Source organism: Mauremys reevesii, linkage group 5 (genome assembly GCF_016161935.1).
Source record: "Mauremys reevesii isolate NIE-2019 linkage group 5, ASM1616193v1, whole genome shotgun sequence".
Taxonomy (NCBI): domain Eukaryota; kingdom Metazoa; phylum Chordata; order Testudines; family Geoemydidae; genus Mauremys; species Mauremys reevesii.
Window position 1 is genome coordinate 6,180,631 of NC_052627.1, and position 24,428 is coordinate 6,205,058.

General features: G+C 43.4%; 1 protein-coding gene across 2 annotated transcripts in view; it reads left to right on the plus strand.

Annotated features, from left to right (window-relative positions):
* ADGRL3 (adhesion G protein-coupled receptor L3) overlaps nt 1-22,057 on the plus strand; it is an 842,781-nt gene extending 820,724 nt beyond the window's left edge. The window contains exon 24 of one of the 2 annotated variants that reach the window (XM_039540335.1): nt 19,783-22,057. In XM_039540335.1, coding sequence (XP_039396269.1) covers nt 19,783-19,853 — 71 coding nt within the window. In that variant the 3' untranslated portion in view covers nt 19,854-22,057. The remainder of the gene's footprint in view (nt 1-19,782) is intronic. The other variant, XM_039540336.1, reaches the window with a different exon arrangement.
* Nucleotides 22,058-24,428: the final 2,371 nt, after the last annotated feature.

A 24,428-nucleotide genomic window follows, 5' to 3' on the forward strand; every position in this document is an offset into this window, starting at 1 on the left:
GTGTCTATTCCTTAAATGCTCTGTACAATCACATGTAAAACACCCAAGCTAAAAACCTCAATAAAAAACTCCATAAAGATGAAGCAGCAGGACAGTGCAGTTATTATGAGCTGGAAGCAAAGGGTTGATATTTTGATAGAGCTTTTTAAAAAAGGAAAACAGAAAACTCACGAAGCAGCCATCATGCTCAATTGATATGCAGGCTAACTCCTCAGTTGGTGCAAATCTGAATAGGCCCATTCAAATCACTGAGTTACAGATCTGGCTGACAACATCCTTCTTGAAAGCCAAGTCGCTAGTAAAAAGGCCTGTTATTTCCCCAGCACAAATTAATCTGCCTTTGCTTGATGATCTGCTACTTGGTCTAACAGAAGACCCCCCTACAAAGAAGCTTGCCCTGGTAAGCAGAATAGAAGAGACAGGAATTTCATCTTTATGCTGTGTAGTATTTATGTCTTCTTTGTGATGCTATATGTGGTGGTTGTAACACTAGCTTTCTTCATGTCCATGTCCAGTGGGTGTAATGTATTATTATATGCAGTTGTCTGGCCATGAGAAAAGCTGAGGAATGCCAAGAAAGTAACATTATGCTGCCCTTCACATATATAGATGACCCAATATCGTAGTGTGCCAATTGTAATTGACTGCATGTTACCCTACAACTCTGAAAAGGTTATTACCAGCAGCAGGACACTCCATGGGTAAATTACGGCTGTAATAAAACTGTTTTCGACCTGTCTCCCGTCACTTACCTTTGAGGCATTTACTTCAGCATTTAATTTGGATCCCAGTGGCAGAAAATCTAAAAGTCTGCTTCCAAATGCAGCAAGATGTTAACACACTCTGAAGACCTTGTATAATAGTTACAACAAAGATAGCTGTGAAACACCATTGTTTTCACTGGAGAAAGTTTTTGGGGAGAGCGTCAAGAGATGATAACCAGACCATTAATCAATTGAGCCAAAAAAAGACTAATGGGAATTTTGAACAAATCCCCTACACAATAATAATAATCCTGACACATCAGTTAAAACTTAGAGTAGGGGGGGAAATAAGTCATTTGACCGTAGCTGATTCTTGCTGTGCTTATTACTTTGTCTGGCTTGAATGTGCCAAGAACATTGTTGCTGGCGCCTTCAGTTTCACATCCCTGTCAGTCACCTTCGATGGCCAGCTATAGAGAAGTGAGTGCGCACTCGGGGCTATCCTGCCAGAACTAACAAGATGATGCTTTATGAGCCAGCACCAAACTCAAATCAGCATTTGAAATAAAATGGGATGGGATACGAACTCTTGTGCCCTGCGTTCCACCACCTTTGCAGCAGGAGAATAGTGGCTCAGCGCTGTCTGCTGGAGTCCATGCACATGAGGCCTCTGGAGGGAAAAAAGTCAGGGACGAGGTCTCAGTGAATTATTTTTAGCAAATAGTAAATTGACAAATTCATTTTTGGGCCATTGAAACTAACCATGAATTGAGTGAATTAAAGTGAATTAAGTGAATAGTTTTGGCCCAAAGAAATGATTTTTTTAAAGTCAAAGTGGTTCATTTTGACCATATTTCAAAATGACATTTTGTTTTGAAATTTAGCTACATTTATTTATCAGATCGAAACACAAACAAAAAGGGCTAAAAAAATTCCACAAATGAAACAAAAAATGTTTTGCGGTTAAACAAAACATTTTATTTGACCTGAAACAAAAAATATTTTTTTGTTTTTCATTTTGGTGAGAAAATCCCAAAAATTCAATTTCAGTTTGAATTTTCAAATTCTTTTTCCAGATTTTTTGGTGCTGCCCCACCCACCCAAACAAACAAACAAAAAAACCCACACAATTATTTGCTCAACTCTTACAGTGCTATTTGTTCCACATGTTGGATGCTCTTACCATAATAAAGTGGGCAATGAAATCTGAGATGAGCCTGGCCATTGGAAGGATTCCCCCTCCCCCACAAGAGGGAGGTCCCACTGTAGCAGGGAATGCAGGTCCCACATGCATGTTCTGCATGGAGATATCCTTGTAAAAAGGAGTTAAGCAGCTAAAAAGCAAACTGCTGTTAGCTTTTCCCTTCCAGTTTCCATGCTCCATTGTGAAATTATTATGGGGTTACACTGCCAACACGTGTTGTCACACAGGGGTTTGAGACACACAGTATTTCCATATGGTTGGACTAGGAAATAATTGTGCTCTCAGAGCCTGTGCTGTGGAAACACTTGTCAAATGCTGAGTTTTTAAATGGTTAATAAAGAAACACGTAAATTAAATGAAACGTAGTGACCACAGTGAATTCTTAGTTGAATTCACAAACAGTTCTTTACATGTTAATAATTTTATACAAATACCAGCAATTACATAAAGCCTTTCCCCTGATGAACTCCAAGCATATTACATATGTTCAGGAATTCAGCATTCCCTCGGAACACTGATGCACTGAAAATAGTGACCCTCCCAAGTTCATAGCATGTCAACGGCAGATCCGGGAGTCCTCTGCCCTAACCTCTACACCAATGCACCCTCCTTGTTAGCTTTACTGATAATGGATCAATTGGATCTGATTTTCAAAAGATTCCAGCACCACGGTTGAAAACAACAAGAAATTTTCCCCATGTCCAGAAAGACTTATGATGCACTGTCCTTGCTCCTTTGGCCAAGGATCGCTAATGGGACTCTCTTTGACGCCCAATAACTCTTCAGTGACACATCTGTGCTAGTGCGGTGCATACTGATGAAAGGCGCGTTCTTCCTTGAGTCTGAGTATGCCTCACTCGCTTCACCTGCTCCCAGAGGTCATCATCCTACCAGGTTTTGTTTTCTCCAGTTGTCTCTTTTTAGGTTGGTGATGTCCACAACAGACCCCAATGGAGACCTAGCCAGTACTGAGTAGGGTTTGTATGTGACAATGTTACACTGCTAAACCAATCAGTTTACCTTCTAATTCCCCAGACCATCCTTTGGGATTCAGCTTCCCTACCTGTGTTCTCCACCTTCTGTTTGTGCATTTGATTACTCCATTATCTTTGTCCTTACTGAATCTCCTTTTATACAGGTCAGACTATTCCCCAGCTATGCAAACCCATGCTACATTGTTTTGGAGACTTGCAGTAATATAAAGTATGAACTTGATTGCCTGCAGAAATGGTCTGAAACTTACCAAATGAGATTCTTATAAGGACAAAGGTAAAGTGGTTCCACATAAGTTAATTAGTGAAGTCTGTATAGCTTTAGATTCAGATACTGAATATGTAATCTCTGACCTTTTTTAGTAGCCATATTACAAGCAATCTATCTAATCTGTGTTTCTCTAGTTTCCCTAAGAGAATGCCTCAAGGAACTAAATTAAATGTCATATAATGATATACTATGCCCACTGCATTTCTTTTAGCCAGTCATCTTATTATCCTAGCTAAGAAAAATAATTCAAGTTAATTCACCATAATTTGTTATTGACAAACCCATTTAATCCGTTATGTCACCTTCTTTTTCCAGAAATGCTTACAATGTGACTTCTGTATTAAAGACCCAATACCGCAGCACTGACTTCAATGGAAAGACTCAGTTGCATCTGTGGGTGTTGGATTAGGCTCTAATTGTGCTAGAAATGTACTGAGTATTGATGCTAAGCAGAAATGAGAGCAGTTCACTAGTTCTGTACTTCCTCTCTCTCTCTGTCTCTCTCTCTCTCTCAAAAAAAGGCTCCGTGTTTTCCCTTTTCTGGCCTTCTGGGGACCTCATCTCTCCTCTATGAGAGCCAGTGTTTCCATATTCATTCTGTTGGGCCCTTTAGCACTCTAGGCTGAACTTCACTGGCTGCCTGATGAGCTGAATATTTTCCAGTAGTTCGTCTTTAGCCTATTTACTGCCTCGTAACCTCTCTGTTTCCTCATTAACTACGATTGCATTAAGCTGTGAGTTACTCTTATGCTTCTTAAGTGAAGTATGCAGCAAAGTAGCTATGAGCCATTTCATCTGTCACCCTGACATCCATTATTTGCTCTTCCTGCCTGTTAAATACACAACCTAAATTTTATTTAGTCATCTCCACGGCCTCTGATGTACCTGTACACTTCCTTGTTCCCTTGTACGGCCTTTGCTCCTACAGGTCCTTAATATCTCCTTATACATCCTCCTCGTTCCCCTGGTAATTTCCCCTTCTTCCCATATTACCGATTAGCTCTTTTTGCTCTAAATAATTTCAGTGTCTGCTTTGCTAATTGCTCTAGCAATTGACTGGGTGTAGAAATGAAACATACTAGCCTGTAATTCCTTCATGTTTCCCTTTTACCCTGCCAAAGATGGATAACCCCAATTAATACTTCAGTTCAGTATGGTTAAAGAGGATGACCCAGTGGCTTATTAGAACACTTATTTCTGATTTTCTAATGATGGTCCTATAATTAAACAGGATAAAAATAAAAGAAATCAATAAAGATATTTATCAAATGGAGAATCACTATATCAATTCTTATCTTGATGCTTGCAGATGGAAGGAATTATGGATTCACTAAAGCAATGCTCTCAACACCTCTTTAGTGCTAAAGAGATGTTTCATTTAGTGCACATCAGTAAGAGAACAGCAGCGTATTAGGAACCCACAACCTAGTCATCCAGGTAGCTTAGTCTACAGTCAGCTTTACCTAGGAATTTGCCTTTGTTATGTTCATGCTATACACACAGAGAAGCTAGATGAAAACATCTGATATGCTTGCTGGAAGGTTGCACCATAACACTGCTTTATATCCTTAGAATCCAGAATTAAAATACTCGGTCATCAAAACACAGAGAGAGACAAAGCAGGCTGCTCCCTAAGGCAGAGAGCACAAGTAACTCCACCTTGTTTTAGCCTGGCTTTTTCCAAATTGCCTCTGAATGAACCCTTCATTACAATGCCCCTTAGTCTGTGTGAGGGACCAGGAATCCCTGCTCTTAAAGCAATAACTTGCAATTCCAACACAATCCTCAATACACCTTGCTGGGTCAAAAGTCTTCCTTTGAGTTTGGACCATTTGGTAGCATCAAGCTTTCCAGCCCGGTTGGACAGAATCCTGGCATTATTCTTTGTAAGATTTGTGGCCCAATCTGCAAAACCTTATTCATGTAAGTAATGCCATTGACATCAATGGGATACTGATGTAAGTAAGGCCTTCCTGCATAACCAGTGGTTTGAAGGATCATCCTTCAGTTTTCTGTGCGAGCCAAACATGCAGGTTCTCAGGTTTCCAGTTGCCTCCCCAGTCTGGTTTTAGACAATACCTGTATTCTGTTTTTTTAAAAAATACATTTATTTTCACTGGTTCCACATCACAACTGATTTATTTTAGCGCTATCCCTCTTGTTTGCTTTAGACAGCGAACTATCAGAGAATTATATCACTTCCTTTCTCGTGTTCCCTCCCTCTCCTGTATTTAATAGTAGATCTAGCTTATTAACCACTTCTGTCAGCTTCAATACTACTTTTACTGCCATTGGTCTTCCTGTCTGCTTTGGTAGACTCGGAGATTGATGGCAAAAAGGCAGTGCTTCCCAGAAGGAAGATAGTCTAGGACATGTGACTGCATGGGGTCCCAACCTAAGTGGTTGGAAATGCTGGCCGTGGAGACTGCTGACATATGGCGTGAGTCATGTGTACTCTGTCCTAGGAATTAAGAAAAAATAAATAAAACTAGACAGGAAAAACAATCACCTCTCAGGGACACTAGTGTAAAGCTAGAATAACTCCACTGAACTCCATTGGAGTTCCTTTGGATGTGCGTGATAAAAACACAAAGCAGAAGCTGGGTCAAAGTGTTGAACACTGAGCTGTTCTGAGTCATCTAGGCAAAGAATCACAAGACTGGGTGCCTGAAGTGAGGCTTCTAAGTCCACACTGAGGCACTTAAATGGGCTTATTTTCAAAAGTGCTGAGCCCCCAGAAGCTTCCATTGGCTTCAAAGGGAGCTGCTGGGTGCGCATCTGAAAAAAAAAATCACGCCATTTAGTTAGGTGCTGAAAGTGGCCATAGAAGCCTAGTTGTGGGCACCCATTTGTGAAAATCTTGGTCCTAGTAGCGTTTCGCAAATCCAGGATCCAACTCTCTTCCCATGTGAGAAACTATAAAAACAAACACACTCGGAAGTCAAGTCAGCACTAGCTGAACATTCATTTGTCAAAGCGAGAAGAGATTCCAGGTAAGCAGCATTTTTGTTTGATCTTGTGACAGGGCGCACTTGCCCCTCACTGATCCTGCAGGGGTTAACTCCACCCTATGGGCTGAGGAGGCCACACCCCCTCAGCCCTGCTGGGCATGCTCCAGCTGGAAACCAGGTATAAAAAGGAACAGTCTGGCTCAGTTGGGACTAAACACCAGGGAGGCAGGACATATGTTGCAAGCTCCAGCCTAGACTGCAGGAGCCAGGGTTGCAGAGACACTGGCGAATATCCAGGTACCTGCAGACACCTGAGAAAGGTCAGAGTCACTGGCAGCAGCACAGGCCAAAGGACCCAGAGGTGCCCAGATATCTACTTTGGGAGATACAGCAGGAAGTGGCCTAGGGAAACTAGACAGTGGACCAATTATAGAACTGGCCATTAAGTCAGTGTGTTTCGGTCAGATCCCCACTGACTCAGTGGTGAGTACACTCACCACTGACAGGGCCCTAGGCTGGGACCCGGTGAAGTAGGGAGGGCCCAGGTCCCCCAATCCAGTTACCCTGACTGGCCACTACACCACACAGCCCTCGGAAAGAGGGAAGCCTTATTGACTCTGGCCATTAGGCCACACAGCCCTGGGAGAGGGCAGCCACATTGTCTGTGGCCCCTAGGCTACACTACCCCGAGACAAAAGGGCAATTGCGCAGACTTAGTCATGTGGCTATAACAACCCTTACCTTGCCACATGACAGACTTCAAAAATTCTTCCCAAATGTATTGGTTTTACTTCTTAGTGTCACATATATTCCATAGAACGTGCATTTTTGAGCATAAGTATTTCAAGGCTGCATATGCTTTTACACTTATTTGTCTAAATCAGGGGTCAGCAACCTTTCAGAAATGCTGTGCCAAGTCTTCATTTATTCACTCTCATTTAAGGTTTCACATGCCAGTAATACATTTTAACGTTTTTAGAAGGTCTCTTTCTATAAGTCTAGAATATATATAACTAAACTATTGTTGTATGTAAAGTAAATAAGGTTATTAAAATGTTTAAGAAACTTCATTTAAAATTAAATTAAAATGCAGAGCCCCCCGGACCAGTGGCCAGGACCTGGGCAGTGTGAGTGCCACTGAAAATCAGCTCGCATGCCGCCTTCACGTACCATAGGATGCCTACCCCTGGTCTAAATTTTGGATGGTTTATGCACATCAGTGTTCACAAATTGTTGGCCATTGGTATTATTAATTGGCTTTTTTTTTTTTTTTTTTGCTGCCAAATTATCAGTCATAATCACTGGCTTCAATACCAACCAGCATTTATCTGTGAAGACATTAAAATATGTAAAATATATTGGCTGCTCCAGTTCAGCTAATGAGATTTACCCCTTTTGAGTGAAATCAAGTAGATCAAAGTAAAACCTCAGTCCCTTAGAAATAAAATACAGTCTTTCCTATTCTAGCATCATAAAAAGGTTTTCAGCATGTGACTTCCCATAACACTTGATCATTCTGTTACAGTCACAGTTTGTTCAGTGAAGAGACTGAGTTCACAACCTAGGGTTTCACGTCACGCACGCACTGAGCCCAAACTAGCCCAGTTTTCAGACCCGTATCCTAAATGTCAGACATTTAGCTACTGTCTTGGCTTGCAGGGACTCTGAATCATTACAACACTGCTTAAGTAGTTAGCATTTCAAATTTTGAAGCAAGCATATCTCAAAGGCTGCATAATAGCATGGAAAAATAATTAAAACCAATGAGACCATGAGTGGTCTTGAACAAAATTACTTTCCCCGGAAGATAAAAAGGTAGTAATCATACTGTTTCTTTATCATGATGCGCAGTGACTATGCAGGCATGTTGGCAATGTAAAATAGCTGCAAGTGTGGCCCAATGGAAACACATTGCTACGATTCATCTATTTATATAAAAGGGTCATTCCTTAAGTGGCTGTTGATACCAGCTGGAGACAATGTGTCATCCTAAAGAGTGTTGACTTTTTGCACCGAGGCATTTTAGCTGACAACAGTTCAGGGCTATCATTGGCCTTGACAAGCATGGCCTACAAGGAGGCACAATACAACCTGCAGTGCTAGAGGAGGGGGAAATACATGAGAACATGCATCCCACTGTTATAAAAAGAAATCCTAAGACTGCACATGTGTGCCGTGCAGCTAAATGGGGAAGCATGGCTCCACAGGTAGCAACAAGGTGCTATCTACCTTCCTAAAACTAGATGCAACACCCTTATACTGCTGTATGTTTAACTCTCTGAGAGCTCCGGGTTTGCCAGCAGCCAGAAGGTGGGAGAGGAGCTAGGGTGTTGTGTGCAGTGATTTTTATGTGTCTCTTGCCTGGTTCTGTCCTCATGCCCCTGGGGAAGTGAGATATGTTACTGAGGTTCTCTGCCATGGAGAACTCTGAGGAAACTTCAAGGAAGGCTCGGAAGGAGGGAAGGGAAAAGGGGGTCAGTCCTTTCCCCAAAGCCTGGGGATGCCCCAAGATCTGGATGGATCTTGAGGGCTCTGCCAGACGTAGGGGTGAAGGACTTGTGTCACTCACCTCAGCTTCAGTCATTAGACAGGGGACAAAGACTCTCTCTTGAAGTACCACTAGCCCATCCGAGACCTCCAACAGTGAAACTTCCCTCCTACCACTGCATCATGCATCCGACGAAGTGGGGATTCACCCACGAAAGCTCATGCTCCAAAACGTCTGTTAGTCTACAAGGTGCCACAGGACTCTTTGCTGCTCCTACCACTGTAAAGCTCAACCCACCCTTCCCAAACACTGCTCCCTTGTCCCACAACCCCCCCATCTTGCCCTCTCCCGCCCCACCCCTCACTTCACAAACAACCCCTCCCTCATCCTTCATCACCCACTCTGCCCTTGCCTCCAGCCCATTCTCCTCTGTCCTCCTGTGAAATCACTGCAACGGTCCCCCTGTCTTTTCTCCCTTCTCCCATACCTCCCACTCCTAGAGGGGCAGCGTTCAAACCTAGGGTTTCAGGTCAGGCACCCAGTGAACCAAAACTAGCCCTGTTCTGGTCTCTATACTAAATTCCAGTCATTTACCGACTGTCTTGTCTTGCAAGGGTATTGAATCGTTTCAATACAGTACTGCTTACAGCCTCCTCTTCCCTCTATGCCCCATGCCTCTCTATCCCCTCCCCAGCTCCCCTCCCCCAACACCCTGTGCCTCCTGCCTCCACCCAAAGCCCCTCCCCCCCGACACCTTGTGCCTCTCCGATAGGGTTGCCAGGTGTCCGTTTTTTTACCAGAACGCCAGGCCGAAAAGGGACCCTGGCGGCTCTGGTCAGCACTGCTGACCTGGCCTTTAAAAGTCCAGTCAGCAGTGCAGAGGGGCTAAGAATATAGAATAAAATATCAGGGTTGGAAGAGACCCTGGGAGGTCATCTAGTCCAATCCCCTGCTCAAAGCAGGACCAACACCAACACCTTGGCTCCGCGCAGCTCCCAGAAGCATCAGCATGTCCCCCTCCAGCTTCTGCACATAGGGGCAACCAAGGGGCTCTGCGCACTGCCCCCGCCCCAAGCTCCAGCTTCGCAGTGGCCAATGGGAACTGTGGGGGCAGCGCCTGTGGGCAGGGCAGCTCACAGAGCATAGGAGCAGGAGGGTCACATGCTGCTGCTGCTTCTGGGAGCTGCCTGAGGTAAGTGCAGCCTGGAGCCTGAATCCCTGACCCTCTCCTGCACCCCAGCCCAGATCCCCTTCCCACCCTCTGAACCCCTAGATCTCAGCCCAAAGCCCCCTCCTACACCCCAAACCCCTCATCCTCAGCCCCCAACTGGAGCCCTCACCCCCCCACACATCCCAGCCCCCTGGCCCAGCCCTGATCCCCCTCCCACCCTCCAAACCCCTAGGTCCCAGCCCAGAGCACCCTCCTACACCCCAAACCTCTCATCCCTAGCCGCATGGCAGAGTCTGCACCCCCAGCCAGAGCCCTCACACACTCCCACACTCCAACCCCCTGCCCTAGCCCAGAGCCCCCTCCTACACTCCCAACCCCTCAGCCCTAGCCTGGAGCCCTCTCCTGCACCCCAAATCCCTCATCCCCAGCCCCACACCAGAGCCCTCACCCCCATGCACCCAAACCCCCTGCCCAGAGCCTCCTCCCACACCCTGAACCCCTCATTTCTGGCCCCACCATGGAACCCACACCCCCAGCCCAGAACCCATACCCCCACACACACACCCCAACCCCCTGCCTCAGCCCGGAGCCCCCTTCCATACTCCAAATCCCTTGGCTCCACCCCCAGCCCAGAGGCCCTTCTTGCACCCCAAATCCTTCATCCCATTAAAGAGAAAGAGAGAGCTGGGTTTTTCAGATTTTCATTTGTGCCCCTCTCTAATTACTTTGTAATAGCAATTAAATGGAGTGCACAGTTGAACAAAGGCTGGAAGTATACAGAGCACAGGAAGCTGCTCTAACACATAGGCATCCTTCTAAATGCAGTAGCTAATGGGACCGGGAGAAACTTTAAATGCTCTACTCAGCTGCATCTTGCACAGACAGACTGTACAAGCAGCAAGACCTTCTTGATCAGTGCAGGGGGAAGCATGCTGCCATGGGAGCCTTGTGCTCTGATTGTCAGAACTGATTGTAGCATCAGCCGCTTATCCACAGCACTACGTTAAATTGCTACGAACCCAGCTCCTGTAGCTACCCCTGAGGCTGAGAAGAGCCTCTCCTTTCAGAGGAGTTTTGTTTTGGTGGGTTCTCTGGGCTGAAGCGGCTTTGGTTGCCAAGTCAATTTAGGGCCCAATTCCGCTATCTTTGCTGACAGTGAATAGCGTCTTCTCCTACAGGCAATCCCATTGAACTCACCGGGCCTACTCAAGGGGTACAGAAGGAAGGGTGGCAGACTGCGTGCTTTCTGATTCGCTCTCTCGGCCTTTCATACTCAGTGCTTATCAGGTATTTATTCAGTAGATATGGAATACTTGATTGCTGGTTTCTTCTGAGGTTGCTTGACCACCATCCTGATGGTAATGGATGCAGTGCCACTCCCTCAGTACAAGCATCCAAGCACCCACAGAAGGGACCCAGCATCCTGGCTGGCCACAGGACTCCCACAGCAAGCAATTAAGGCAGAAAATAGCATGTGAATAGGCTTTGCTGGCTCACCGATTCCAAGGCCAGAAGGGCCCATGGTGACACCAGCCAGAGAACTTCCCCAAAATAATGCCTAGAGCAGATCTTTTAGAAAAAACATCCAATCATGACTGAAAATTGTCAGTGATGGAAATTTACCACAACTCTTGGGAAATTGTGCCAGCGGTTAATTACTCTCACTGTTAAAAATATATGCCTTATTTTCAGTATGAATTTGTCAACCTTCAACTTCCAACCATTGGATCATTATATACTGTTCTCTGCTAGACTGAGGAGCCCATTACCAAATATTTGTTCCTCATGTAGGTACTTATAGACTGTAATCAAGTCATCCCTTAACCTTCTCTGTGTTAAACTAAATAGATTGAGTTCCTTGAGGCTATTACTGTAAGGCAGGTTTTTTAATCCTTTATTCATTCTCATGGCTCTTCTCTGAACCCTCTCCAATTTGTCAACATCCTTCTTAAATTGTAGACACCAGAACTGGGCACTGTATTCCAGCAGCAGTCACACCAGTGCCATCTACGCAAGTAAAAAAACCTCTCTGCTCCTACTCAAGATTCTTTTGACTATGCACCAAAGCGTTCATTAGCTTGTTGCCTGAACTTTAGATAAGTAATCAATATAATTAATTACATAAAGAATCCCCAGGTATCACTTTGAGGGTTGACAGGTTCTTGCCCCAAGATCAGGCCAGTATTATTTAAATTATTATGTAGTTGGGAACCCTGATGTGTACAGTTGCAACACTCACACTATAGGAACTCTTATATGTACAAATATGGTTTATTAACACATTTAGCACAGTCACAAACACCCCAACTTTCTATGACAGATAGCGATACTACAAAATGTACATCTACACACCTATATACTCACACCATCCCTTGTAGAACAACCTGAAATGTTAGCCATCATCTTCCTCATCACCATCACCTTCCCCGTCATTACCAGCGGCCATCATTCTGGCACCTCCCAAGGACTACATCTCTCTCTCCTACCGCCCCTGGGCTGGGATGCTACTTTTATAATATGTTACACTGATGCAACTATGTTTGAGGCATATTCAGTAGGGGATTTTTTCCCCTTTTTCCTTATTTGTATTTTCTCACCTTACTAATGTTGAAGTGGTTTTTTTTCCTATAGGTTAGTATATTAATGATCTGAACTTATTATCATATATGTCAATTCGTTACCATGGCCTCTTTGTTATTTCTGTCCTAACTAATTATTTCGGTTCGTTCTGAGTTGTGGGGTACCTGTTAAGTTTAAAAGGGTATAAACTTAGGAAAGCCCCTATGCCAACCTGCTTTAACACATCCTTTATGTTAAAGGTTGCAGCTATACACGGACTTTATGCTTTAGCTCATCAACTCTATCTAGGTGAAAGGTCCCAAACATATGTATGCTAACTTTTCCTTATCTCACCATACAGGATGTGGCCTGCAAGTCCCTTGTGCTACTGCCAAAATATACTCTAATATAAACCTATAAACCTATTATAATAAAAAATAAGCAAACCTATCAGAAAATAAGAAACTTACAAGAAACTATAGATAGGCAAGCAAGTCGGCTAGCCTTAGGTGTATCTCATGTACCTGATATGTATGTCAGTTCGTTGCCAGGACACTTCTGTGGTTGACTCATGTACCTGTGGTGAGACCTTCCCCTTAAACTCTATTTTCAGCTCCCCAAATACTTGGGGTTTTCCATTGGGCCATTTATCTGCGCAAAGTTTATCTGTTCAAAGTTTATAAGCATTAAGCTTTATGCTAACTTGCTGAACCTAATGTCTTACAGAATACAGATCTGTAGGTTTCTTGCATTACTGCTGAATATAATGCAAAGCAGAATATAATGCAAATCAGTAAATATAGTGAAGGCGAGCTAGCCCACTGGGCTACAAGCTCTTTTGGCCACAGTGTCACAGTGGGGGCTCATGTTCAGCTCATTATCTGCCATGACCCCCCTCCCAAATCTTTTTCAGAGTCACTGCTTCTCAGGATCAATCCTCCATCCTATAAGTATGGCCTGCATTCTTTGTTCCTAGAGGCAGACATTTTTCAATTAACCGTGGTAAAACATATTGTCTGCTTGTGCCCACCTTACCAAGTGATCCAGATTCAATGACCTGTCCTCTTCATTATTTGCCACTCTCCAATTTATGTGTCATCTACAAACTTTATCAGGGATGATTTTATTTTTTCCTCCAGGTCATTAATAAAAAGGTTAACTAATGTATGGCCAGGAACTGATCCTTACAGAAGAGCACTGAAAACTCTCCTGCTCAATGACGATTCCCCATTTACAATGTCACATAGCCAGCTTTGAATCCCTTTTAATGTGTGCCATGTTGACGTTATAGCTTTCTAAACAAAATGCCATGCAGTACCAAGTCAAATGCTTTACAGAAGTCTATTACATCAACATTAGTACCTTTATCAACCAAACATGTAATCTAATCTCAAAAAATATATCATTAGTTTAATTCTTTATTCCCATATAGTACATCCCATATACTAGCTTTATTCCCATATATTACATCCCATTATCCATTATCCATTATCCATTATCTTGTCCAGAATTGATGTCAAACAGTCCTATCATTTATTGGGCAGCCTGTTTACCCTTTTTAAATATTGGCACAACATTAGCTTTCTTCCAGGCTTGTGGAATTTTCCCAGTGCTCCAAGACGTATTGAAAAGTTGTCATTCATGGTCCAGCAAGCTCCTCAGCTAGCTCTTTTAAAATTGTTGGATGCAGGTTGTCCACACTTGCTGATATAAAAATGTCTGATACTAGTGGTTGATTAGCAAGACTAGACGGGTGAAGTAATATCTTTTATTGGACCAACTTCTACTGGTGAAGGAGACAAGCTTTTGAGATACAAAGAGCTCTTCTTCTGGTCTGAAAAGGTATTTAGAGCATCACAGTTAAACACAAGGTGGAACTGATTGTTTAGCGTAAGTAGTTAACACATAGTCTAAGAGACCAGTCAAGGTGAAGTAGCCCATTAACACCTCTGCAATCATAGGCCAAAAGAGGGCAGTGGTTAGTAGTCTACAGATTGTTGTAAAAAGCCATAATTCCAGTGTCTTTATTGAGACCATGATTTTTAGTGTCTAACAAAGATATGAATTTTAGCTTGCCTTTTGAAGGTATTTGTGCAGGTTTCCTTTGAGGACAAGGACTGAGAGGTCAGATATGCAGTGATTGTTTTGTGAAAAGTGTTTGCCCACAGTTGATAGGGTATTCTTTTCTTTTATTATTTTTCTGTGTGAATTCTTCGAGAATGTAGTGATTGTCTGGTTTCACCCACATAGTTTTTACTGGGGCATTTAGTGCACTGGATAAGGTACACCAAATGTTGTGCTAGGCATGTGTAGGTCTCATGGATCTTGAAAGGTGTGTTGTGGGGGTGTATTGATCATTGTAGCAATAGAGATGTCTTCAGATTTTGCATCTGTTCTGGCAGGGTCTGGTGGTGCTTTGAGTTGGTGTGTATTGGTTTGTGGGGAGCTTGCTTCTGATGATGCACTTGGTGAGATTGGGGGTTATTTGAAAGGCAGAAGAGTGGGGGGTTGGGAAAGATTTCTTTCAGGTTGGTGTCCCCATTGATATGGGTGTGATGTTCCCCTCTGGTGTTATGTGGACCTATGAGCTGCTAGATCACTCCAATCCTTGACTCTGGGATCCAGCCTTACCCTGCTCTGCTGTGAGAGCCCCAAACTCCTGGGCTGTTCACACAGCCTCTGGCATGTAAACTGCTCCCACCTACTTGCAACTGAATGGTACTAGCCAATATCTCCGCTCCCAGACACAACTCCAGGAACCTCTGTCTTGCAGTGTCCAGTTATGCCCACTGGACGCTGCAAGCTTATACGAGTTTATCAGTTTAACAAAGAAATTGATATGTATCAGGCTTGTTATCCCAAACCAATCACACTGCTTCAGGTCAAATAAATAAACAGATTTATTAACTATAAAGATAGATTTTAAGTGATTATAAGTCGAAGCATAACAAGTCGGAGCGGTTACCAAAATAAAAAAAATTTAAGCACACAGTCTAAACTCTCAACCATATTAGACTGGGCAGCAACTAGATTAAGCAGTTTTTCTCACCCCACTGGATATTGCAGTCTTTAATATACTGGTTTGTTCCTTAAACCTGGGCCAATCTCCTGTGTTGGAGTCTTGTCTTCTTCTCAGTGTCTTGGTTGCTTGCAGCATAGGTGGGGGCAGGAGAAGGGCCCAATATGTGTCCACTCTGTCTGTTTTATACTCTCAGTCCATATGCTTGGGGAGCACAAGTCCAAGCATGTCTGTGTGGCATTACTGAGTCTCTCCAAGCAAGGTTGAGCAATTCCCCTGGTGTGGCCTCATGCAGGTGAGTCATCGCATTGTAGCTCCCTTGCTGGACAATGGCTATTGATGGCTGTTTGACACCCCACCCGGGCACTGGTTACTTTCCTTGCTGTTGCCTCTAGGGAGCTAGTATCTGGCTGATTCCCCCAACTTACAGCATGTTTTAGTGACAACCATAGTACACAATTCTCAGAACTTCATATGCATTAATGATATACATATATAGATAGAGAAATGACTTTCAGCAGATCATAACCTTTCCCCGATACCCTACAATGCATGCTTTATATGTAAGATCACGATTATATGAAAATGAAGAATATGTGGGTTACAGCACTCTCTCCCAAGGTATAGAATGTCACAATGGGTTGTAGTTATTTAATGGGATGGTAGGTGGCAACCAGATGTGTGCAGTTGAAGGGTTGTTTTTTCCCCCTATATTGAAGCAGGTTCTCTCAGGGCATTTAGGTGGCCTGTTTCATGATGCAATCTATTTTTCTGGTGGTATCCTAGTTTTGTGAAGGTGGTATTAAAGTGTACATCCTAGACTTTCTCCTCAGAACATACTCCATGGTAGCTGAGTGTCTGGCTGTAGATAACAGTTTTCCTACTATGTTTGGGGTAGTTACTGGATCTGTGAAGGTAAATGTGGTGATCTGTGGGTTTCTTGTACATAGTTGTCTGTAGGGGTCCATTGTTGAAGCTGATTGTGGTGTCCAGGAAGGTGATGCTGGTGTGGGAGTGTTTTAGAGAGAGTTTGAATGGATGGGTGGTGAGTGTGGAAGCTGTGGTGGAAACTTGTGAGGGAATTTAGGTCATCTGTCCAGAGCATGAATATATCATTGATGTAGCTCAGGTATATTACTAATTTCATGGTGCTTTTGTCCAGAAATGCTTCATTGAGATGGCCGATGAATAGATTGGCATATTGAGGACCCTGCCAAGTATCCATGGCTGTTCATTTGAAAAAAATGTTCATTGTTGAATATAGAATTGTTATGGCTGAGGATCAAATGGATGACTTTGGTGATGTGTTTGTGATGGATATCTGAGTGTTGTCCATTGTCTTATAGATATTTGAGGCAGGCAGCAATGCTGCCTTTGTGAGGGATTTTGATGTATAGGGAAGTGGTATCCAAGGTGGCCAGGATAGTGTTCTGAGGGGGATTGTTAATGTTGAATAGTTTCTGGAGGAAGTTGGTTGAGTCATGGAGGAAATTGCCCCTTTGTGAGGTGAGTGGTTTGAGGATGGTTACTGTGAGTCCTGATTTTCCTTCACGTCCAGATATGATGGATCTGCTTGGTTTCCCTTGTTTTTGTATCTTGGGAAGCATGTAGAAGGTCCCTGAGGTGGGCTCATGGGCGATGAGGCTGTAGACTTTCTCGTGGAGTTGGTTGGGGAATTATTTGACGATATCCTTAAATTTCTGGGTGAATTGTGAATTGTGGAGTGTGGTCTTCTTTGAGTTCTTTATATAAGTGCTGTCAGAGAGTTGTCAGTTGGCCTTGTTGACATAGTCATCACAGTTGAAAACTATTATGCCTCCCACGTTATCTGTTGGTTTGATCACTATCTGATGGTTTGATTTCAGGTACTGTATAACTGTCCTCTTGGTGGCAATGAGATTGTAATGGATGTTCCATTTGTTAACGATTTCACAGTCAATTATTTTCCTGAAGCAATCAATGTAATGTTTTAAGAGTGTGGTTTTGTCCACTGTGGGGTATCCAGTCAGATGATACTTTTTTCTTATGACTGTTGGTGGGGATGTGGTAGTTGTGGGTGGTGTCGTCATTGTCCTGAAAAAAATTATTTGAGGCAGAGTCAGCAAAAGATTTCTTCAGTTCTCCACAAGCCTGTATGGTATCGGGTTCTGTGGTGGGGCTGAAGTCCAGTCCCTTGGAACGTACAAATAATTCAGTTCCAGTTAGGGGTAGTCTTGATAAATTGATGATGTTAGTGTGTCGTGTAGTGTCCATGTGGTGGGTCCTCGTGCCATGGTTACTCCCAAAGGTGGTGTGCTAGGGGCTGTGCAGTTGTTGTAGTTGGTTCCACTTTTTGTTTTTTTTGTTGAATGGCTAGTGTCAAGTTTTTAGAATAGTTGTTTTTGGTTTCTTGTGTGCTCTTCTGGTAGGTTTCCTGATCTTTTCCCTTCCAGTATGAGATGATGTGATGATGTCTTGTTTGAGGTGATCCCTTCTGGACCTTCTAGTAGCTGCTGCTTAATGTCCTCCGGAAATACTAGGGGAATGGAAAGAATGTTACCACATGATATGACCTACATCACTCCTTCCACTTGGCTTCCTCATTTTGGCCAGGTGGGAGATAGCACAAGGAAAGCTATTCTCATGCTATTTCCTACCCAGTGATAGATAGTAAGACAGGTCCTCTGGCCTGTAGGGATGTGGGGAAATTAAGTTAACTAATGTAAACCTTAAGAATGCGTCCAAGACAGTCTAATTCTCCCTGACTTGGTTCTACCTTTCCTAAACTCTTCTTGAATGTCAGATTAGTCATAAAAAACCTACATATATCATTTTGCCACTAACACACCATGACTCCCTAGTTCCCAACCTGCATCTATAAAAAGCAATGCTTTCCTCTCAAGGTTGCAATTATTATAAAAACAGCTGTAAAATACAGCACTTAGAGAAAAGTCTGTGAAGCACCCTTCAGTTAATACCTGATATCAAAACAAATCTGTTTATTTTGCAATGATTTATACAAATGGTCTATTTATAATAAAACTTGCTTAAACAAACCCCAGATTAGATGGGGATAGTAAACTGTGCATGACGGTCTTACCGGGAAGTGTTCCATAGTAAAATAAACAGAGGCTGTAGTAAAGCATGTTCATCCAGTTAAGCATTATAGGGGTTTCCCAATGGAGAAGAAAGCTGCAGCTCAAATGACAGGTAGAGGATGTAACTAAAGCACAAAGGAATTATTGTGTCCATTAAAATCAGTGTCTGGACGTACTCCTGACTCTGTGTGCAGAAGGAATGTCATGTATGCACAAGGTACACGCCTCCCCTTTATAACTCGGGTCATGTTTCACTTAATTCTCATTTCTCTGCCATTGCAGGAGTCTTGGGCATTGGTGCACCTCAGTCCCTCCTGTTCTCTATCTGTAGCACATACCAGTTTAGTTTCCTACAGGCTGTAATGCTCGGGTCTAATTGCAGTTGTTGGACTTGGTGTTGAGGTGGCCTGTGATGTGCTGGATGTCAGACTGGACGATCTGGATTTAATCTCTATGACGGTGTGATACTAGGCTCTCTGGGCAAACGTCGCCTCAGGGCAGAGGCCTGTGCACCACTTAAACTCTCTAAAACTGGGCTTAAGTGGATCTTCAGTACTACTTGGACCTTATACCGCTACTGCTTTTCACCTCTTAGGGCTTGTCTTCCCTAACTCAAGTCCCATTGAATGCAACTTGTCAGCTGTTAACACAACCACCTTCTCATGTGGAGGCAAGTTATCCCCACTTGAGTGCTGTGAGTCCTCTAACACCTTCCCACAATCCCCCTCATGTCCAGAGAGGACAGGCAAGTTCTCCCACAATTCACTGGGAAGGAATTCCTAGAGTGGCTCAATGCACTGCAGCACAAAGAACTATGGGATGTGTCCCTGGGAGACTTAGCACCACACCACGAGTGAGTGCAGTGCCAGTGCGGACACAGCAGATTGAGTGCTATTTCACAGTGTGGCCACTCTCACTCGAGAGGAGTAACTTGGAGTGTAGATCCCCTGAGTTAACTCTGCTGGGAGGACATGCACTTAGCGCAGCAGTCACCACTAGGGCATAGTCCAAATCCACAAAGAGAGTTAGGCCTCACTTGTAGCCCAGTGACTAGGGCACCTGACCATGCTGTGGAGAATCCTGATTCAATTCTGCCTGCAGATGGTCCACACACTCTGACAAAGCAGGATTGTGGGAGGAGGCAGGTGGTGGTTCTGCTAGCCCTTAGGAGCTAGCAGGAGCTCCCAACCAGCCTCTCCTTCACCGGCCAAAGCAGACTCTCACTGCCTCATTTGAGCTGAATTACAGTCAATTCTTTAAAAAAATAGCTATTTAATTTCTGCAGAGTTTGAAAGTGCTGTTGGTTTTGTTTGGTCTGGGTTTACTTTCTCTGATCTTGTTTTTAGCAGAAGGTGGAGGAACACGAGAGCAGGAGCCACGCTTTAGAAGAGTCCCAATGGAAGACAGTGTCATCTAGCAACAACAGGAAGTGCCCAAGGACTCCCGGGTTCTATACCTGGCTTCAGGGCTTAATTTGTAATGAAAGAGGTGCCGGGTCTCAAGCAATTTTTTTTACTTTCATAAATGATGCAGCAAGCCCAGAGGTGCCGGGGCTATCAACGGCCAAGCCTAGTGGTGCCGGGATTCAGCCATGGCAAACTCTGGCAAGCCCTGGCAGAAATTAAGCACTACCTGGCTTGTTTACACATTTGCTCAGAGTTAACTTCTCTGTGCCTCAGTTCGCCCTCGCTAAATGAGACAGTAAATCGTAGTTTGCAGGGAGCATTGTGAGGCCCAGTCAGTTAATGTCTGCAAAGCACTTGGGGATCCTGGAGTCTCTAAGTAGCTCTGTTGAGACGTATTTTTAGAAGGGCTTTGTCGTTGAGCTATCTAGCCCGGCAGTCCCATAACGTACAACACATCCCTGGGAAGTTATATTTTTAGTGGCCGCTAATGGATTACGTTTTCAAGAGTGGCTAGAGATTTTGGGTGGCCTGAGATTCGGGTTCCCAACTTGAGATGACTTGTAGAAACACCCACCTCTGAAAGTTACGGCTCATTAAGGAGTCTCCAGTTGGGCACGATAAAATCGGGGCACACAGCATCCCCGGTCGCTATTGTAAATATTGCTCAGTGTGTAAAAAGACCTAATATGGGGGGGAAAGAAATATCCCTTATTGTTCCAAAATGAGCTAAACTGTCACCACAGTACTTTAGTGTGTAATTGTCACTTGTAAATAGAAAACATTTAACATCAACTTCTCTGACAGCTCAGTAAACAGAGCACTTCTGAGTGAAAGCTGATCAGATTTCCTTCTCCTATGTAAATACAGCTGGTTTTTTTACAAGTGAGCCTTATTCTCCTGAGGGCAATGATCACAGCTGTGTGAAATGTTTTAGCCAAAACTTTTTCTGGTGGAAAAAATGCAGCTTCAGTCACACCAGACTAGCACGGCTACCCCTCTGATACCGAAACAATTGTTTTGTTACTTTTCAAAATGGCCAATGAACTGAAAAATCTGTTAGTCACCCACTTTGAGTACTGCTGCCCCTTTCTATTTAGTGTTGTGAAATGAACCTGGAACCCCACTAATTATCCGGGCCCCTTCATATGGCACCAGGCGGGTTCTCAGACTCAAAGTCCACGTAAGCATCATGTAGCTGAGCTTTCTCACACAGAGCTTATATGAACCTGCAGCAATTACCGTGAACTGTGAAAGAGCCTGGATAGACAAGAAGCCACTTGCAGTTAATTCTGTTGACATCTCTTTTTCATTGCTTAATAGAATTGAATTTGTGGGGCCAGATTCTCAGGCTATGTCCACTTTTAAAGAACTACACAGCTGTGCTGCTGTAGCACTTCAGTGTAGACACTTGCTACAGCAACAGGAGGGGTCCTTTCATCGTTGTAATTAATCCACCTCTTAGACAGATGGTAGCTAGGGTGACAGAGGAATTCTTCCGTCGACCTTGTGCTGTCTACACTGGGGGTTAGGTCAGGGTGGGGGTGGATTTTTCACACGCTGGAGTGTTACTTGATTCAAGTTTTCAGTGTAGAACAGCTCTTAGCTGGTATAAACAGTCAATGGAGGTATGCTGATTTATACCCTCTCAGCATTTGGCCCATGATGTTCACACGGGTATGGCACAATCCTATGTGAAGAAGGAAAGACGAATGTCATCTTTCTCGTCTGTCAACATAAAATTTAAAGCCTTAAAACATCAATTCTAAACAAACCTCAAAGCTGTCTGTTTGTGTCTAGCCAACTCGGGTTAGATGGATAGACAGAGACATGCCCCTGTGTGTGTGTGTGTATGAGTGAAAGAGAACATGAGACCCTATGCCGTGTGTGTGAAAGGGAGAGAGACTTGTCTGAGGGAGAATAGGACTATATATTATACTCACCTCTCTCTATATGGCAATATATAATAACAGAGAGAGCATATGTCATGATGTAGAATCAAGTTTTTGTCAGCAGACGTTTGGAATGATTGCCATACGGCTCAAGAGGGAAAGTCACTAGTGAGATCTGCAGGCAACTAACAAATGCAAACTAAGGAAATCTTTGCTCCACACCACATCATCATTTATTCTACATATGCCACATATTTAACAACAAAAATAATTCAAAATGATTTTGGCCCCAGTCCTGCAAATATGCACATGCTTAACTGAGCAGAGGTTGCATTCAGGCATAAGTGTTTGCAGGACTGGGGCCACAGAGCATTAATTAACATTTTCTTTTTAATTATTCTTTCCTAATTAAAGCCAGACTTCCTTATTAACTGTGAGTCCCACTGTACAGACTCTTGCAGAAGAAGAAAATTAAATTATCTAGAATAACTTTTTCTATATATGAAAATAGCTCAGTCCTATAGCCTGGAATCTCAGCGTGAGCACAAAGCATGTGCTGTGTGCCCTACTGGAAAGCCAGAAATCTCTTTTTTCCAGGGGTCTAAAGTTGTCATTTCTAGCTCTGATGTGCCATGAGGTGTCATAGAATCTCAGGGTTGGAAGGGACCTCAGGAGGTCATCTAGTCCAACCCCCAACGCCAATGCTGAGCGTTGTGTCAGTGTAATTTTTGGGGTGAAGTCCTACCTGTGGAAAAAGACGGAAACATTTCTTTGGTAGGTTGATTAACTGAAACTGGCCATTGTCTGAAGCTGCTCAGACGTTTAGAATTCTGGAAGGCGATAGCCAAGTGAAAAAGTGCAGCACCATGTGATGAATTTATCTATCATTTCTTCAAGTGCCTTACCTGCCCCCTAATCGATCTCTGCAGGAACAATTCTAACTTTCGGACTTCAAAACAGCCACTTAAAAGTCTAATTCCAACAGAAAATGTTTCCTATTACCCACCATATGTGGAAGTCCCTGCCTCCTTTGTGTTGCCAGTTCTCATGATTATTTCACAAGTCTCGCAATGTTAGATGCTTTTCTGGAAGGTGCAGTTCCTGGGGCTGTGTGATTACATGAACATCTCAGCTTTAATTAGGAAATAAAAAAGAGCTTCTACTCCTCTTGGTTGTGCAGAAAAGGTTCAAAAACATGCCCAATTGTACCCGAAAGGCTCAAAAACCAGATAGTAAATAAAACCAACCCCAAATATGTACTTTTTTTTTAATAATCTCCTGAGTTTTGGGGGCCTGACTCATGATCGTGGATCCATGATGTTGGCAATAGTGAACACCATACACAGGCGTTAATCAGTCATGGACCGATAGGTTTAAGGTCCGATATCGGATGAAATATCAGGTATATAAATGGGAGCATTATTCCACTGAAAAGCAGACAGTCCCCAGTTTTTCATTGCAACACACAGCATTTGTTTCTATTCCTGGAACTTCCCATCATATTGACCCTTAAGCTCTGAATGTTATGTCTAGAAGAGTTATTGTTTCAGGCATTTATAATTTATTCTTTATAATGCTCTTCATTCAGCCCTGTAGAATTGGCTGCCTGGTAACTGTGAGGGCACCTGCTTTAAAGACAAACCAAACTCAAAAGACTCCTGATAAAAAGTGTAAGTCCTGTCCAGTGCATGTGTGTTGAATACGTGGCATGCACAGGTTACATGATGGGGTGGTGCAGTTTCAGCACTCATTTGGGGAGACGTGCATAACTCATGCGTGGCTTCTGTACTCACAAATAATGAAGCTGTCTTAAAAACATGCTGATAAAGTGTGTGTGTCCGTCCGTCCAAGGCCCAGACTTTCAAAAGAGTTCAGTTCCCAGCAGCCCCCATGGCGAACAGTTGGAATTGTTGGGTATTGAGCACTTTCGAAAACCTGGCCGTAGTAAGTCAATGGGACCAGATGCCTTTCAGCCTCAAGGCCTCGATCCTCCTCTTGGATCAGCGTGGGCACTGAAGGCCCAGAGCTGAAGTCTCCAGCTCAGATCTGTTCTCATGCCTTTACCTATTTTTGTTGAGCCTGCGTCATGTGCCCAGTGCGGTGACAGTGTTACTCAAGCAGATATTATCCACTAGAAAATTGACTGAAAACTGCCACTTCATTGCACCAGGGCCTCAGAACAGCCTTCAGACAATCAAGACACCCAGCCAATACTGAACTGATCCAAAATTTTAATTGGCAAAAGGCTCTGTATCCCATTAGTGAATCCCTGAGCCATCCAGTCCCCCCAGGCAGAATTCTTATTTAATCCAGCTCGAAGTCAATAGTGATTTACGTTTCATTTACTTAAACCATCTTAACTGAACTTCCACACTCCTCAGGCATGGAGTGAATCTTAATACATTGTAATTACTGTACTCCAATTGATGCAATGCTATGAAAAGCTATCACAGAGAGTATTAATAAAATGTAAATTATAAAAAAAAACCCTTGGTATTGCCTGAAATTAATAATGCACTAGATTTTCCCTTACATGCTGCTCATTACAGACCTGCCTTTGCATTCTCTATTAAAGTGAGTTATTTAAACTATTTGTACAGTTGTGCTCAGTATGGAGTTATATACTGTATGTTTATATTGCAGTTAGATGCACTGCATGGGAATTTTATTAATCTGTTATTTCTTTCAAGCATTGAT